This window comes from Malaclemys terrapin, chromosome 11, assembly GCF_027887155.1.
Source record: "Malaclemys terrapin pileata isolate rMalTer1 chromosome 11, rMalTer1.hap1, whole genome shotgun sequence".
Taxonomy (NCBI): domain Eukaryota; kingdom Metazoa; phylum Chordata; order Testudines; family Emydidae; genus Malaclemys; species Malaclemys terrapin.
The window spans coordinates 46987768-47001855 of record NC_071515.1 but is presented as its reverse complement, the minus strand read 5'-3'; the positions used below and the strand labels follow the sequence as shown (position 1 = coordinate 47001855).

General features: G+C 42.7%; 1 protein-coding gene across 1 annotated transcript in view; it reads right to left on the bottom strand.

Moving 5' to 3' along the window:
* The window catches only part of DPP4 (dipeptidyl peptidase 4), an 80917-nt gene that overhangs the window by 40793 nt on the left and 26036 nt on the right, over positions 1–14088 (bottom strand). The window contains exons 8-13 of the mRNA XM_054044805.1: positions 12757–12877; positions 10850–11010; positions 8481–8584; positions 4166–4301; positions 3959–4003; positions 42–146 (exon numbers count right to left, since the gene is read on the bottom strand). Coding sequence (XP_053900780.1) covers positions 42–146; positions 3959–4003; positions 4166–4301; positions 8481–8584; positions 10850–11010; positions 12757–12877 — 672 coding nt within the window. The remainder of the gene's footprint in view (positions 1–41; positions 147–3958; positions 4004–4165; positions 4302–8480; positions 8585–10849; positions 11011–12756; positions 12878–14088) is intronic.

Genomic DNA, 14088 nt, shown 5'->3' with positions numbered 1-14088 from the left:
AATGTAAATCAGCAGTGACTATCCTAAGAGTTATTACTCACCCCTGTGCTGGTGATATAGTGGATGTGCTTGAAGCCCTCTGTATTGCTTAAAATTTTGTAGTAGCTAATATTATCAGATGCAAAGTAAGGGTCAGAAGGCTGAAACTGGAAAAACACAACAAAACTATTAGAGCAGATAACAGAAACCCAAGAACAAAATGCTGACCTTCAGTTTTTGGGAATCCCTCTGCATCTGAATTCATAGGCTCTTAACATTCATGTCATGCATCTCGGTAAACATACCACGGAATACTGTTTCAGTTCAGGGTTGGAAATCTATTTTGATTAGGTGCATGGAACCTATAGCAACCATCTTCAGAAGTAAACACAGCCAACATGTTGTCTTTGTTTCTTCAGCAGCAGAATTTCCGGTGCATTAGCAACCTGCCAACCATGAGCTCCCACCTCCCCTTCAAATTAAAGACTTTCAGGTTTACTATTTCCCTGTCACTTTATAATATCATGGTGTACTTGTTACTGCAAATCACTAAATGTGAAATTTGAGGGGGCCCGCATGATGTTTATGAATTTGGGCACAGTTCATTGCTATGTCTTCTATGTTCTGCAAACTTTTCAGTTGAAAAATGGCTTCATTTTCCAATAAAACAAGCCAGTTTCCAAGGGCAAATAGCCCAATTTTGAGTGGACAGTGGCTTCACAATTCAGAACAGCTTAAAGCTGGCACTTGTATTTTTATGTTTTCATTGAAGACATAACCATTCAACAAAACAGACCTGATCCAAAGCACATTAAATCAATGGGAGTCTTTCCATTGACTCCAGAGGGCTTTGGGTCAAACTCAAGTAGGAAAAAAATTGAAAGGCATGAAATTGCTCTGTACATATTGGGGTTCAGGAAGTGGGTGGGCATAAGCCCGCCCACTGCTAAAGGGCCCCCCCCCCCAGCCTAAGGGGAGGACCCACAGGGCCTGAAATCCAAAAGATTACGTGGGACAACTAAAGTAATAACAGGGACAGAAGTGCGGTCAAAGGGTCAAAAGAAGGGAACCTGACGGGGACACCAAGCAGAGAACCCTGGACAGCGCCCACTGCTCCTCAAAGGTGTCAAGGGAGCCAGTGGATGCCGCCCAGAGGAACTCTGGCCGGATACGTGAATGGACAGAGGATTGGAAACAGGCCCCACAGTCACAGGAGGAGGCCAACCTCCTCTCCCTATGAAATTGCTCTGTAGAGGGGTGGTAACCCTGCTCCAGTCCAGAGGGGGCTGTGGATGGAGAAAGCAGCTTTTAGGCTGAGCTGATTGGGGGAAGTGGCTGCAGCTGGGGCCACGCCCCAAACAGATTCAGCTGGCCCTATAAAGGCCAGGGCAGCCAGAAGCTCAGCAGTCTCTCTCTGAGTTCAGAGAGAGAAGGGCCTGGCTGCAGCAAGCTAGGGATAGTGTACCTGAGTGGAGCAGGGCTAGGGAGCTCCAGCCTGGAAAGCCCCAGGCTGCGGCCTAGCGGAAGGCCAAGGCGTCCTGGGGGTTGCAGAGGGCAGCCCAGGGCTAGGCCAAGGTAGCAGGTCCAAACCACCCTTGCCAGTGATGAGTGGCCTATACTGCAGTCTGCCCCAGGGAGTGGGGGCTAGTTGGTGACTGGCAGTGGCCTAGTGCTGAGGCAAAGTGGGGATAGTGGGTGGTGGTTCCCCAGGGAGGGGAGACCCAGATCTGTGGGGTACTGCCAGGGGGCATCCCAGTAATAGGGGCACCGGGTCCTGGGAGGTACACGGGTGCCAGTAGAGGACAAGGTGTATCACCAGCCTGTAGAGGGCCTTCCAGAGGCTGGTGAGCTAATTCCCTGGATGACCAGTAGGAGGTGCTGCAGGGGTGAGTCCTGACTCCTTTACATGCTCCAAGTGAAATAACAATAGATAATATTTCTATAGTGTGTTACATGCTCAAAACATTTACCAATCCTCACAATCCCCCAGGACATGTTATTGTTTATTCCTGTTTTACATATGGGGGAACTGAGACAGGTAAAGTGACTTGCCTATGGCCATTCAGTAAATCAGTAGCATAAACTGGGATTAGAAATCAAGCCTTTCCAATACCTGTGTTTATTTCTCTGGACAACACTGTCTCCTTGATAATATTTTTGTACAAAATTTCATGGAATGTATTTCACTAGTTTCTCAAAGCCCTATTTAAAACTGCAATCTTACTTCAGCTAAATGTGATTCTCCTTTAACTTAATTGGCAAGGACTTAAATTCTGAGGTAACACACTGTTGGTTCCTAGGGACCATGGAGTCCTGAGTGATCTTGAATTCACTAAAAATTTTTCTCTAGTTGGTAAAAAATAATACTGCCCAGCTCTTACACAGTGCTTTTCATCAGTAGATCTCAAAGCACTTTACAAAAAGAGGCCACTGATCAACCAGTGTCATGTTATCCAGGGTTGAATGAGATTAAAGGGACAGAATATGTATGGCCTATATGGACAGTTTATGCATGGCAAGCCAGGATAAGAGTCTACAGTGCACTAGTCTGTCACTTACTAACTGGCTATGTGGACCCAGCTACCATACACTGAAAGTTCCATAGTGTGCTTTGACCTACTGCTGTTTCAAATGGAAATTTTAGTGCACAGTAGCAGGGTCCACTTGGCCAGTTAGTGCACAGCAGGCTAGTGTGCTGTAGACTGTCACCCATCTGGTTTTCCGTGGAATCAAAAACCCTGCTGTCTCACACACATTTGCTATCTCTGTGTCAATAATCCTCATCTTGGCTTTGATCCTTTTTATACAGTTAAGATTTTTTTTTAAATCCTGCTACTTTAATGGCACAAAGACTCCCCATTCTGCCCAACAGTTTACACCAATTGCCTAATTGTGGAGCCTTTGCTGTATAGAAGCAAAATGTGTCAGCATTAAAGCCTTCCTCTCCATATCAAATTTGACAGCAGGTGGGATGATCTCTCATCATTGTACTGGGGATGATTTCATCCCTGCTGTTTCCTCCCTCACTGCGTTTCTTTAAATTTTTGCTTTCTGACTTAAAAGTGAATTTGTGACTAAAACAGAGTCAATGTGTGGAGAGTGCGGGCGTAGAGAGCATATTCTGTGTTCTCATCAGAAATTCTGAAACACATTTCTCCCTCTGGTCTGATCTTTTGGGCCTATCCTTCACTTCCTCCAGATCGTCTAAGTAGTTCAACAGGTGCCTACTGTCTACCACATGGCATTCTGTCCCTATGCAATGTGGAAAATGGCATTTAGATGGGGTTCTACTCAGCAGAGCTGTGTGAAAAATTTCATCTGGTTGGTTAAAATGTATGCAAAAAAACGAGCAAGATTTTGTTGTTGTTTGGGGAAATTTATTTCTTTTTAAGAGAAAAAAGAGAGAGACTTGAATGGAGTGATATCATATTTTGCTATGCTGAAGACCAAATCAGTGGAGAGGCTATGGGCCAGATTGTTTTAGTACATCCTGGCTCCTTCCTGCCACACTGATGGTGCAAAGGGGCTGGTGAGTGGCCAGGTCTTGCTGAGAATTCCACTAGTGTCCACCTCTCAGAGAATACCTGGCTCCTACCTCCAACCTCACACTATCACCAGGGTAGGCAGTGACTCAGAGACAAAGCCAGCTATCTCTAGCTGGTGTGCAGTCCCAGAGAACTGTTGCCAACTGGCAACTCCTAGATCAATCTAACCTATGTGGAGCCAGGGTTATGAGCCAAACTCAGAAAGTTTAGCGTTACAAAACCCATGAAATTTAAATGAGTGGGTTTTGCACAGCTCCAGTTGAAATCTATTCCTTTTGCCACATGTGCGCAATTAGCAGTTGTCCAAGGTAAGCTATAGATCAGGTCTGGGTAACACACCATAGAAAGGTAAGAAGTTAATTAAATGTAAGGAAGACATTTATTATGATTAATGTGTTATGTAACATGTTGCAATCTAGAAACTGAATACTCACTGTGCCGATCCAGCCAGTTTTACTTTCTTCTGTATGTTGTTTGCCCTGAGGGGAAAAAACACACACACCCCCCAACTGGCATTATAGTGTATATTTCACATAGTCTATGTATCACACAAATATGTCTGAATGTATTTTTCTTTCCTCAACCCCACTCTAGACTCTTATTTATTAAGTCATTTGACTATTTAGCTCCATTTTTCATACCTCTGGACATTGCCACATTCCATTCTCTCTTGTAAAGTCACAGACCACAAGGACTGAAAAATTCTGAATCCTTCTGAGCCACTGCAGACAGATCCTTTCATCTGTTACCCATGTTACAGCACTCAAATAGTGATCCCTGGAAATAACAAACGCTATTAAATGCTTCAGTATCTTCCATACACTACTTTTCTATATAGTGGTGTCCAATAGTTCATTGAACTCTACATATTCAGGTCTTACACTTTTAGTTGCAGTGAACTTTTCAGTTGCATTCAATGCTACAGACCTCAGTAACCCATTGCAATGCTTGCTGTCTATTGTTTAGCCATCAGGTAATGCCTCAGCTTGCTTTCATTCATACAGGGGTGGGCAAACTATGGCCTGCGGTCCGGATCCAGCCCGTGAGCCATTTTAAGCCGGCCCGCGAGACGCACCACGCAGCTCGGCCCTGCTCCGGAGCTCCAGCTGGGGCATTGGGTTGGGGCTGCACCATGCGACTTGGCCCCTCTCCAGCGTTCCGGCTGGGGCGCAGGGTCAGGGCCGCGCCACGCAGCTAAGCCGGGTCATAGCTCTGCTCCGGCTCCTACACGCTCCAATGGGAGCTGCAGGGGTGGTGCCTGAGGATGGGGCAGCGTGCAGAGCCGCTTGGCCAAGCCTCCATATAGGAGCTTGAGAAGGGACATGCCACTGCTTCTGGGAGCCTCTTAAGGTAAGCGCCGCTCGGAGCTTGCACCCCCTGGGCCTCTCCCCATGCCCCAAACCCCTGCCCCAGCCCTGACCCCCTCCCGTTCTCCAAACCTCTCGATCCAAGTTCAGAGCACCCTCCTGCACCCCAAACTCCTCATATGCAGCCCCATCCCAAAGCCCACACCCCTCCCGCACCTCAGCCCCAATTTTGTGAGCATTCATGGCCCGCCATACAATTTCTATCCCCCGATGTGGCCCTTGGGTCAAAAAGTTTGTCCAAAAAGTTTGCCCAGAAAGTTAGTTTTTGTGTGTCAGCATCCCACAAGAATTGTAATTAAATGTTGACAGAGACATTGATGGACGCACTCAGAACTGCTCAACAGCATGACAAGAGCCCTGTACTATGGATGGTATGGGTCTGAGATTTTGGAGTTTTATCCCACAGTCTCAATGAAGTTCTAAGAGGTAGTGAAGTGACAACCTGAAATCCTTGGTTAACCAGGGAGTCCAGATAAAATGGAGATTTTTGTAGCTGGTCCTATGCACTTCCTAAGTGGGACCTATTATCCCACTGACTCAGTTTGATATCGCTGGGAATCCTGTGCTTACTATGAAGGCCTTTTTGCTACTCAAGTATCTTAGTTCCATCTCCAGAACATCATCTAGCTGAGAACTTTGCTTCACAGGAAGGAATCAAAGAGAAAAGCTTTCACTTTTATAATTTTGCACTCTATTTGCATGAGCTCCTCACTCTATTATAACAAAGGGCAGCACCCACAGAATGCAGTAGTTCTCATTCCCAACTATGATCCCTTACTCTTGTGTGTAAAAAGAGAAGATAAGGTTACGCTCTCCCAGTATGACAGGGATAATTACAGCAGGCTTTGTGAACTGATCTAATGCAAATGTCTTCACAGGACTTTGCTCTTAGCTCTACAGCTGACATGTTTGTCAAAGTTCATGTTTCTTCTCTCTACTTCCCTTAACAATCAGCTGACAAAGAGCAGGTGGGAGATTTTGTGGTGAAATTAGTTAACTGTTTCTGAGACCATAAACATGCCCCCTCTGCAAAAAAACCTGAACTTATTATTTACTTCAACCACAACAGCTGTACTTTGTCAGATATGCCACCTGGCTTCCTGGTCTAATTATTTTCGGGGAATTTCTGACTACAATGTAGGGGTTCTATTCATACATATATAAAGTGTATAAATCTCTATTTCTGTGCTGTGCAGCCCATGGCACTTGGCTGTGGATTGTAATGTTCTGATAGGACACTTGTACTTCAGGTTTTATGTTTCGTGAACAGTTTCAAATTTAATGTTTCATTTTAATGTTGCTGTTTTCACTGTTATGGAGCAATACAGCACAAGTCACAGGGGAAAAAAAGGAAATTGCAACAAGGAAATGGCTAGAAGAAGGAGCCTTTGATGCTCTTCCTTCCCTCCTCCCACCCATGCCTCCAACAGTTGTTTTCTGTGGTAGTTAGAAAATAAATCCAAATTTAGTAATGAAAAGCATTTAAAAAGTTGGTTTTGTTTCTTTAAATTGAGAAAGCTGACACTTCTGCAGGAAGATGTAAATGTCAAACAAGACAAGACAATTTAAAAAAAAAAAAGACAACCATCATTTTGTTCAAAGACTTCTTGCAGCTTTTTTTTAATGACCATATTTTACAACCAATAGGTAGACTGGAGTGTACCTCTGGTTTTCATGGATTTTTATATTTGTGATGTGATTGATTCAAATTACAGGGATGTCAGGCAGTGCAAAAGTATTGCATTTCACTTCCTTGTTTTCTCCCTGGAAAGCGTACTCCTGCAATCCTCTACTACAGTGTGTTCTCCCACTCTGTAAATTTCTCATTTCCAATACTGGTACAAACGGATAGTCTCACAGGGTGAAATCCATCCCTGTGCACAGGCCTGGTCATTACTTACGTCTCACTTAACCATCCCACATGAACACTCAGCACCACAGGGATCTAAGTGGGATTTTAATGATATACGTGTTTTGTGCTGGCCTTCTGCAAATGCATAAACTTCACCAGAATGTTAAATGGCAAAATGTTGCCACACTATTTTGGGGTTACTTTTCCCTCAGCAGTGAGAATGTTTTCTATACAGTCCCCACCATGAATACTTACATTGCTTTACATTAAACCACATCAACCGCAGACCATCTTTTATTTATTAAACTTCACTATCGTGTAATTCCAAGAGAGGTGGGAGTTGTGCATGGGGAGGGATGTTTGTAACAGCATCAAGTGCTTCCTATATCCTTACTTACAAGATCAAGGTTTAATTTAAGTGCTACATGTAACATATTTGATCCTAAGCAGACTTAGACATCTGTATTCTTGAAAATTCTGGGTCTGATTCACCATTGTGTTAGCCCAGATTTATATGGTATTACACTGATATAAAACTAGAGTAATTCCAGTAGAAAATCAGGCCCTGTATTAGGCTGGAAGGGTGTGTGCACATTATTGTTTTGAGCTAAGAATGATATTGTTCTGCTTTCACTGGATGCTAGTGAAATAGAAGGAGATTTTTCTAAAGAACAAAGAAACCAATTAGAAACTAAACTGAACAGATGTTTATTCTACACTTCTATCTAGAAAACTTCAAGAGCTAGCTAGCATCATCAATATTTTGTGGAATTATTGTAGGGCTATAAAAGAATATATGAACAATATATTAATGCAAACAGATACATGAGGTTGGATATATGCTTCAATCACTGATTCAGTTAATACAAAGGATGTTGATTTTTATTGTGGAGAGGATTGGAATGGAATATCTCTGTAATTTTGGCTGTAGTTATTTGATAACACAGCAGAGGATGCTGTTTTATTTCCTGACTAACAGGCCTGCTTTGCTTTCTCTAAAGATTATCACATCTTTCTGTGTGATACAGTACACACTATCTCACTGTCTCTAAATCCTTACTGTAAACATTAGACACTTACACTCTGTAAGTCTACAGTATTGTGGAAACAGGAGACTTTGGATACAGAATTGTGTGTGTATGTGTTAAATCCTTTTGGTTGCTCTTTTCAGAATACTCAAATTGATGTCAAGTAATACGTTGTCAGTGGCATTTTGAGAAATAAGACTTTTAATTTACTTTCAGAATTGCTGGTTTACACATTTTAAGTTTAATCAGAGGAACTTTGCTATGTTACCTCACGATATAAGCAGTATTGCTTTAAAATGAGCCAATGAAAACACAGTGGAATCTCCTCCCAGTGAAACCAGATACAGTGAATCTTCATTTACAGTGAAATAGTGACAATTCTAAATTTTTTTCTCAGTGCATTGTAATGTGCAAATTGCATTTCCACATGTAGTCAATTTCTGCTGATAGTAAAGCTGTTCTGTGAAATGACTTCACTATAAGAAGGATCCACTATATATGATGAGCCAATAACGTGTCATATTCTGAGCACAAGAAATCTGGAATATGCCATCACCTTTAAATTATTTTTAGAAAGAATAATCTCTGCATGGGCTTTACACAGTAAATCCTGTTCCTCTCTGAGCAGTGTGATAATGTAACTCAGTGATATATAGTAGTAATCTAGGGCATTCACAGAGAAAACACACATACTATCAAAACTACTTACCCTGATATTATGCTAGCTGGTGCAATAATTTCACTGGAATTCACAGTGGGAGGAGCTTGGGTGTTCACAACAAATAACTTTACAGTAGGATTTGCAGCTCCTGCCTAAAAAAGAATAAAATGTTTCACAGTATTTTTGAAGACAATAAATACTTTCTAAGTGAAAACAACTCTTGAAATTAGGGAAGACAGCAAAGAAACTAAAGTGCAGCAGCAGTGAGACAGCAGTACCATATAGATTAGACTGTGTGAAGAAACACAATTCTGTTCAGATGGGCACATACACTTATCTTTTTTATTAAGAGATTAGCCACATAGTTCTAATAAAAATGTCCCTTCATTTATAAAAACAAATATATGTTTGATATATTTTGTCTTCATGTACCATATTTGTTAATATACCATAACTTCTGCCAGAGGGTAGGGCTTATTGCTCTCCAGCAATGGTTTATATTCAACCCCCTACGTGTGTGTGGGGGGGGGGCAGGAGGGGAGGAGGGCAAACAACCCTTTACCATGGATTCAGGAAGCTCTGACATCTCACAGTAATATATTTCCTGAGCAGATGCCCTCTCCTCTAAGAGAAGTCAGCACCATCCCTTTCAGGTCATTGATTCCTCTACAAATGAGAATCACCCAGAAATGCTAGTAATTGGAGTTAAAAACTCATAGCTGATCCCTCCTAAGACCAGCAATATTTCATGCTAAAAGGGACACATACTTCTGCGGAGTTCAGTGAAGAAGCAAACAAATCCACTACCTTGTGTCCCTTGGTGAATCTTTATCCAACAAAAACATCGCCAGTATCTCCTTCCTTACTTGGTCACAAAGCCCACAACAAATGAGAAATTAAAACAATCAATCTCCTGGGAGCTATTGACTGAAACATCCCAAAACATGACCCAATGATTTCACTGAGGATGGTGCTTTTTATGGTACAACTGAAATGTTCCTGATTCTCTCACACCTCTCTTCCTCTCCCTGGCCTCCCAGTCAGAAACATTTGCTGGGAGATTTGTGGACAGAAAGTGCTATGTAAATGCAAACCTTATTCCACACCTGCTGAGTTTAGCTTCTTAACAGCCATATTCAAGTTGGGATCCCCGATGCTATTAGTCAACTATCCGGCCGTTACCAGCTGGACCACTGTCAACATCACCAAATGAAGTTCAACTAGCTTTTCTTCTGTGTATGTGCCTCTCTGATTCATTACGCCTTGCTATCTTTCATTCAGTTTCCCCCATTCACTCTGCTACCTAAGGGACAAATTCTCCTTCCATTGTGGGCATACAGTGGCCATCTGGCAGTGGAACTGGTGGAAGGAAGTGGTGCACTCTAAGATATCAATGATAGAAGGGCATAGACAGGGCTGTCGCTAGCTATTCTGGGGCCCTACGCAGCCCACCTGTGTGTGGGGGGGGGGGGACAGGCCTCCATGTGGGGGAAGGGGGTGGGGCTGGCTTGGAGGACAGGGAGGAACTACCCCCCAGCACTCACAGCGGCTCAGCTGGGGCTGGGCCACAGCACTTCCTGCTGCTAGTGAGTGCAGGCCCAGCCCTGCTGCATTCCTCAGGGGAGTGGGAGCGGGGCTGGGACAGGGAAGGGGCGGGAAAAGGCAGGGCTGGGGAGGGGAGGGGAAGGGGCAGGGCAGGGGCTTGGGGAAGGGGTGGAGTGAGGGCGGGGCTGGGGCAGAGCAAGGGGGGGAGCCATGGGGAAGAGGTGGGACTGGGAAAGGGTGGGAGCGGAAAGAGGTGGGGCGGGGGGATGGGGTGGAGTGGGGGTGGGGTGGGGCGGGGCTGAGGCTGGGGCAGAGCAAGGGCGGGAAGAGGCGGGGCAGGGTGGAGGCTTTGGGTAAGGGGTGGAATATGGGACCCCACATTTCCTGGTGCCCTACGGAGCTGCGTACTTGGCATATGGGTAAGGACGGCCCTGGGCATAGGTGTGGACAGTGACTATGAAACACACTGGCCAATATTACCCCTCCTTCCTCTATGGAAGGCACACATCAACCAGGGGCTGAGGATGTAGCTCTGAAGAGGTTCTATGGCCTGCAGGAGAGAATTCTATTAATTAAAGCCCATGCAACATCTTCATGCATAGTGCCATAGAACAGCATGCCTCACTATCTCCATTACTGCTTGTCATCCCTTCAGTGGTTCTGGAGAAATAACAAAACCTTAAATCAGACTTTTTCCCCCTGAAGATAATAAAAATACGTTAACAGTGCCAGATGCTGTTGACTTCAGTAAGAGTAATCACAGCAAGCTGTTGAGGAGAGACAGACAATATTTTCATTAGCAGGAAGTGATTAAATGATTAAGAGAATAGTCCCAAACTGCTGAACAACCATATTTAATAAATAACACAGACCTTGGGATATGGGAGTTTAATGGTCTTTGGATACTGCAGCGTGTCTTCTGCATAAAAGGAATACTCCATAACAGGAACTTCTGTATCATTAAACTCTGCATATGCTAGAAAACTGGCATTTGGAGACCACCACAGAGCAGAATGGGTGCCAAACATTTCCTCTGAAAGAGATGCAAAGGCGTTCTTTTGAAGTAATAGCTGCTAAATCGGAGTCTGCATTTGAATTATTGTTCTAATTTGCTTTGCACAGATTTATGCTGAAGTTCAGCAACTGAAAAGTACAGACTATTTGCCTGGGTTCTAGAATTACATAGTAAATTAATGCTTACAACAAATAGCCTTTTATAGTTATCCTTCCTGAATCTGGCTGCAATAATAAAAAAAAATCTGTACTGGGTGCTAGTCCTGTCATCTATCACACACTTCCCTTACAAAATAAATGCATTTTAAAATAACATAAAACCTTTATCACTTTATATGTATAAAATTCCCAAATGAGGTTTCAATCTTGTAACCAAGTTATCTGGAAGTAAAGCAGATCTACTGCCAAATCCAACCGTGGAAGGTAAAGCCAGACATTTGGCATACATTCCTGTTTTAACCTATGCACACAGAAAACAAATATGAATTCTGCAGAGATTTACGATCATGGAACCCCACTGACCTCACTGGTTAGACTTTAATGGAATTGCACGGGGTAGAATTTGGCCCAGTATGTCCAAACAGCCAGTGAATGGAATGGCCATAACTAAAACCAAGCACATGTGGCCTCAGTAATCGTTAAACTATTAATACAGTATTTCCCAAACTTTTGAAAGCTGAGCTTCACTTAAGGAAAATGAAACCAGCTGTGCCCCCTGGTAACCTCATGTGGTGTGAAAGGCCTAAACACCTTAATTTATAAATCTTCCATGATCTCCCAGCTTATCTTTCAAACCTACTCCACCTACATCTTGCAAAAAACTGGAGTAAATCTTCATAACAGACTTCCTCTTCTTTCCAACACTTTGATTAACAGCAAAATAGTTAACAATGTTGACATTTTAAGTATCCTTGGCATGCATATGAGTCAGTACTCACTGAAGTGCAGGGGAAGTTCACACTTCACAGCTGTTATTTCAGGCTTTCTACAAATTCAGGCAGTTGTCTCTGTATTGATTACATTCACGTTTTGAAGATTCTCTTCATAAGGATAATGGATAGAGGTTTTTTTTTTTTTAAATGAAAGCTGAGACTATGGGAACAATTCAGAGGTCTAGCTCTATCCCTACACCACCCATGGGGTAGAGGCAGAGCAAGCAAAATATTTTGGAAAACACTGCATTTATTAAATTACTATATTTTAACATGTAGGTTTTTCATTTACAAGAATAGCAAGGTTTTTTATAGAATTTTTCATCTATAGTTGTCAAAGTGCTTTGCTTCCATTTTTCAGATGGAGAAACTGAAGCACAAAGCAGGGAAGTGACTTGACCAAGGTCATCCAGCAGGACAATGGCAGATCTGGGAATATAACTCATAAGGTCCTATTCCCAGTCCAGTGCTATACCCACTAGGCAACACTGCCTCCTTGTTAGCCTGGTCCAAAGGATAATGCACTGGCCTAGAAAGCACAAGACCAGGGTTCTATGCCTAGATATACCACTGACCTGCCACATGACATTAATCAAGTCATTTCACATCTTTGTGCCTCTGTTTTCCCATTTGCAAAATGGGTATCATGATACCCACTTTCCTTTTTAAAGCATTTTGATTTCTGTGGCTGACAAGTTCTATATAGTATAAGCTAGGTGTTGATACCATTTTAGGTGCTCTCTTTCCTCCAGGTATTTATTTTTACATATTTTAAACAGACTACCAAATAAGTTTCTACATTTTCTTGTAATATAAAATATGTAGGTAATTACCTTCATACACCCAGTCAGCTATTCCATTAAAAATTTTATTTTCTTCTCCATTTGTGGTGATCTGCACACTCGACACACCTGGTGATTCTTTTATGTAAATGTTATTATTCCAAACATATGCCTGTAAAAAACCTCAAAAACTTAGTTATTGCAATAGTTACTGTTAGAATGCAATGCTAGAACAAGTCACAGAGTTCCTTCCTATTCCCTTCCCACTGTCTTATTTGTCGCTCTTTCAGATGGCAGGGACTGTCTTCGACAGTTACATTTCACCAAATACAATGCAGGCACTTAAAAAATAAAAACATTATTTATTAGTATTAAATTAATTAGTAACAGAAAACACTGGAGTAGTGAGTGATCTGGCCTGTGGTCATGAACAGAGACCTGGGGGGAAAAATCATCAGGTGTTGCTAATAATCAAGAGATAAGTGTATCTATAGCACTTTCCATCTGTTGATCTCAAAGCGCTTTACAAAGGAGGTCAGTATCATCCCCCATTTTACAGATGAGGTAAAGTGAATTGCTCAAGGTCACCCAGAGGCCAAGCCAGGAGCAGAACGCAGATCTCTCAAGTTGTAATACAGTATTCTATTCACTCAGCTACACTGTCTCCCTTGTATTGATCTGTATTAAGTTTTTAAAGCCCTATTATTAATATTGTCTCTAGATGCGGATTTATTTTCTTTCTTTAGTAACTGTGTTTTATTTCACCTGCCTGACAATGGAAGCTGTAAGCTCTTTGATAAAACACTGGCAAGGGCCTTAGTTATCATGTAAAGTTTGTAAGGATGGTGCACTCCTTTGACAACTTTTTACAGCAGGCAGGACCCTGTAGTTTTTCAGGAGCTCTGTATAAAGTAAGATGTGCAAAACCCTATTCAGCATCTCTAGGCCATTGACACAGCCAACAAGAATGAACAAAGGCTATTTATCTGGTTAGCTTGTCATGGGAGCAAGCATCTCCGGTACAGGGTAGGGAATCCACAGACCAACACTCCATGTAAGGAATTCATTATAGACCACAGCTGCTATGACAGCTTAGAGACTGCGGACAGTAGCTGCAGTCTTTGGACAATGGCTTTACATCCTGTGTTTTGATTTGGGGTCAGGGAGGATTCTGTCCCCCTAACACTTCTATAGTTGCCACCCCCAATTAAAGATGATTTACTCAGGCTTTACTCAGAAGATGAGAATTTGGCCCTGAGAAAGCACACAGTTCATTGGCAAGCAATATTGCTGGAGTGGGGTATAACTTCCTGCTGTTTTGTAGACTGTATAGATGGGCCCAAAGCCTCCACTATTTACAGAAATATTGCTCAGAAAAATCAC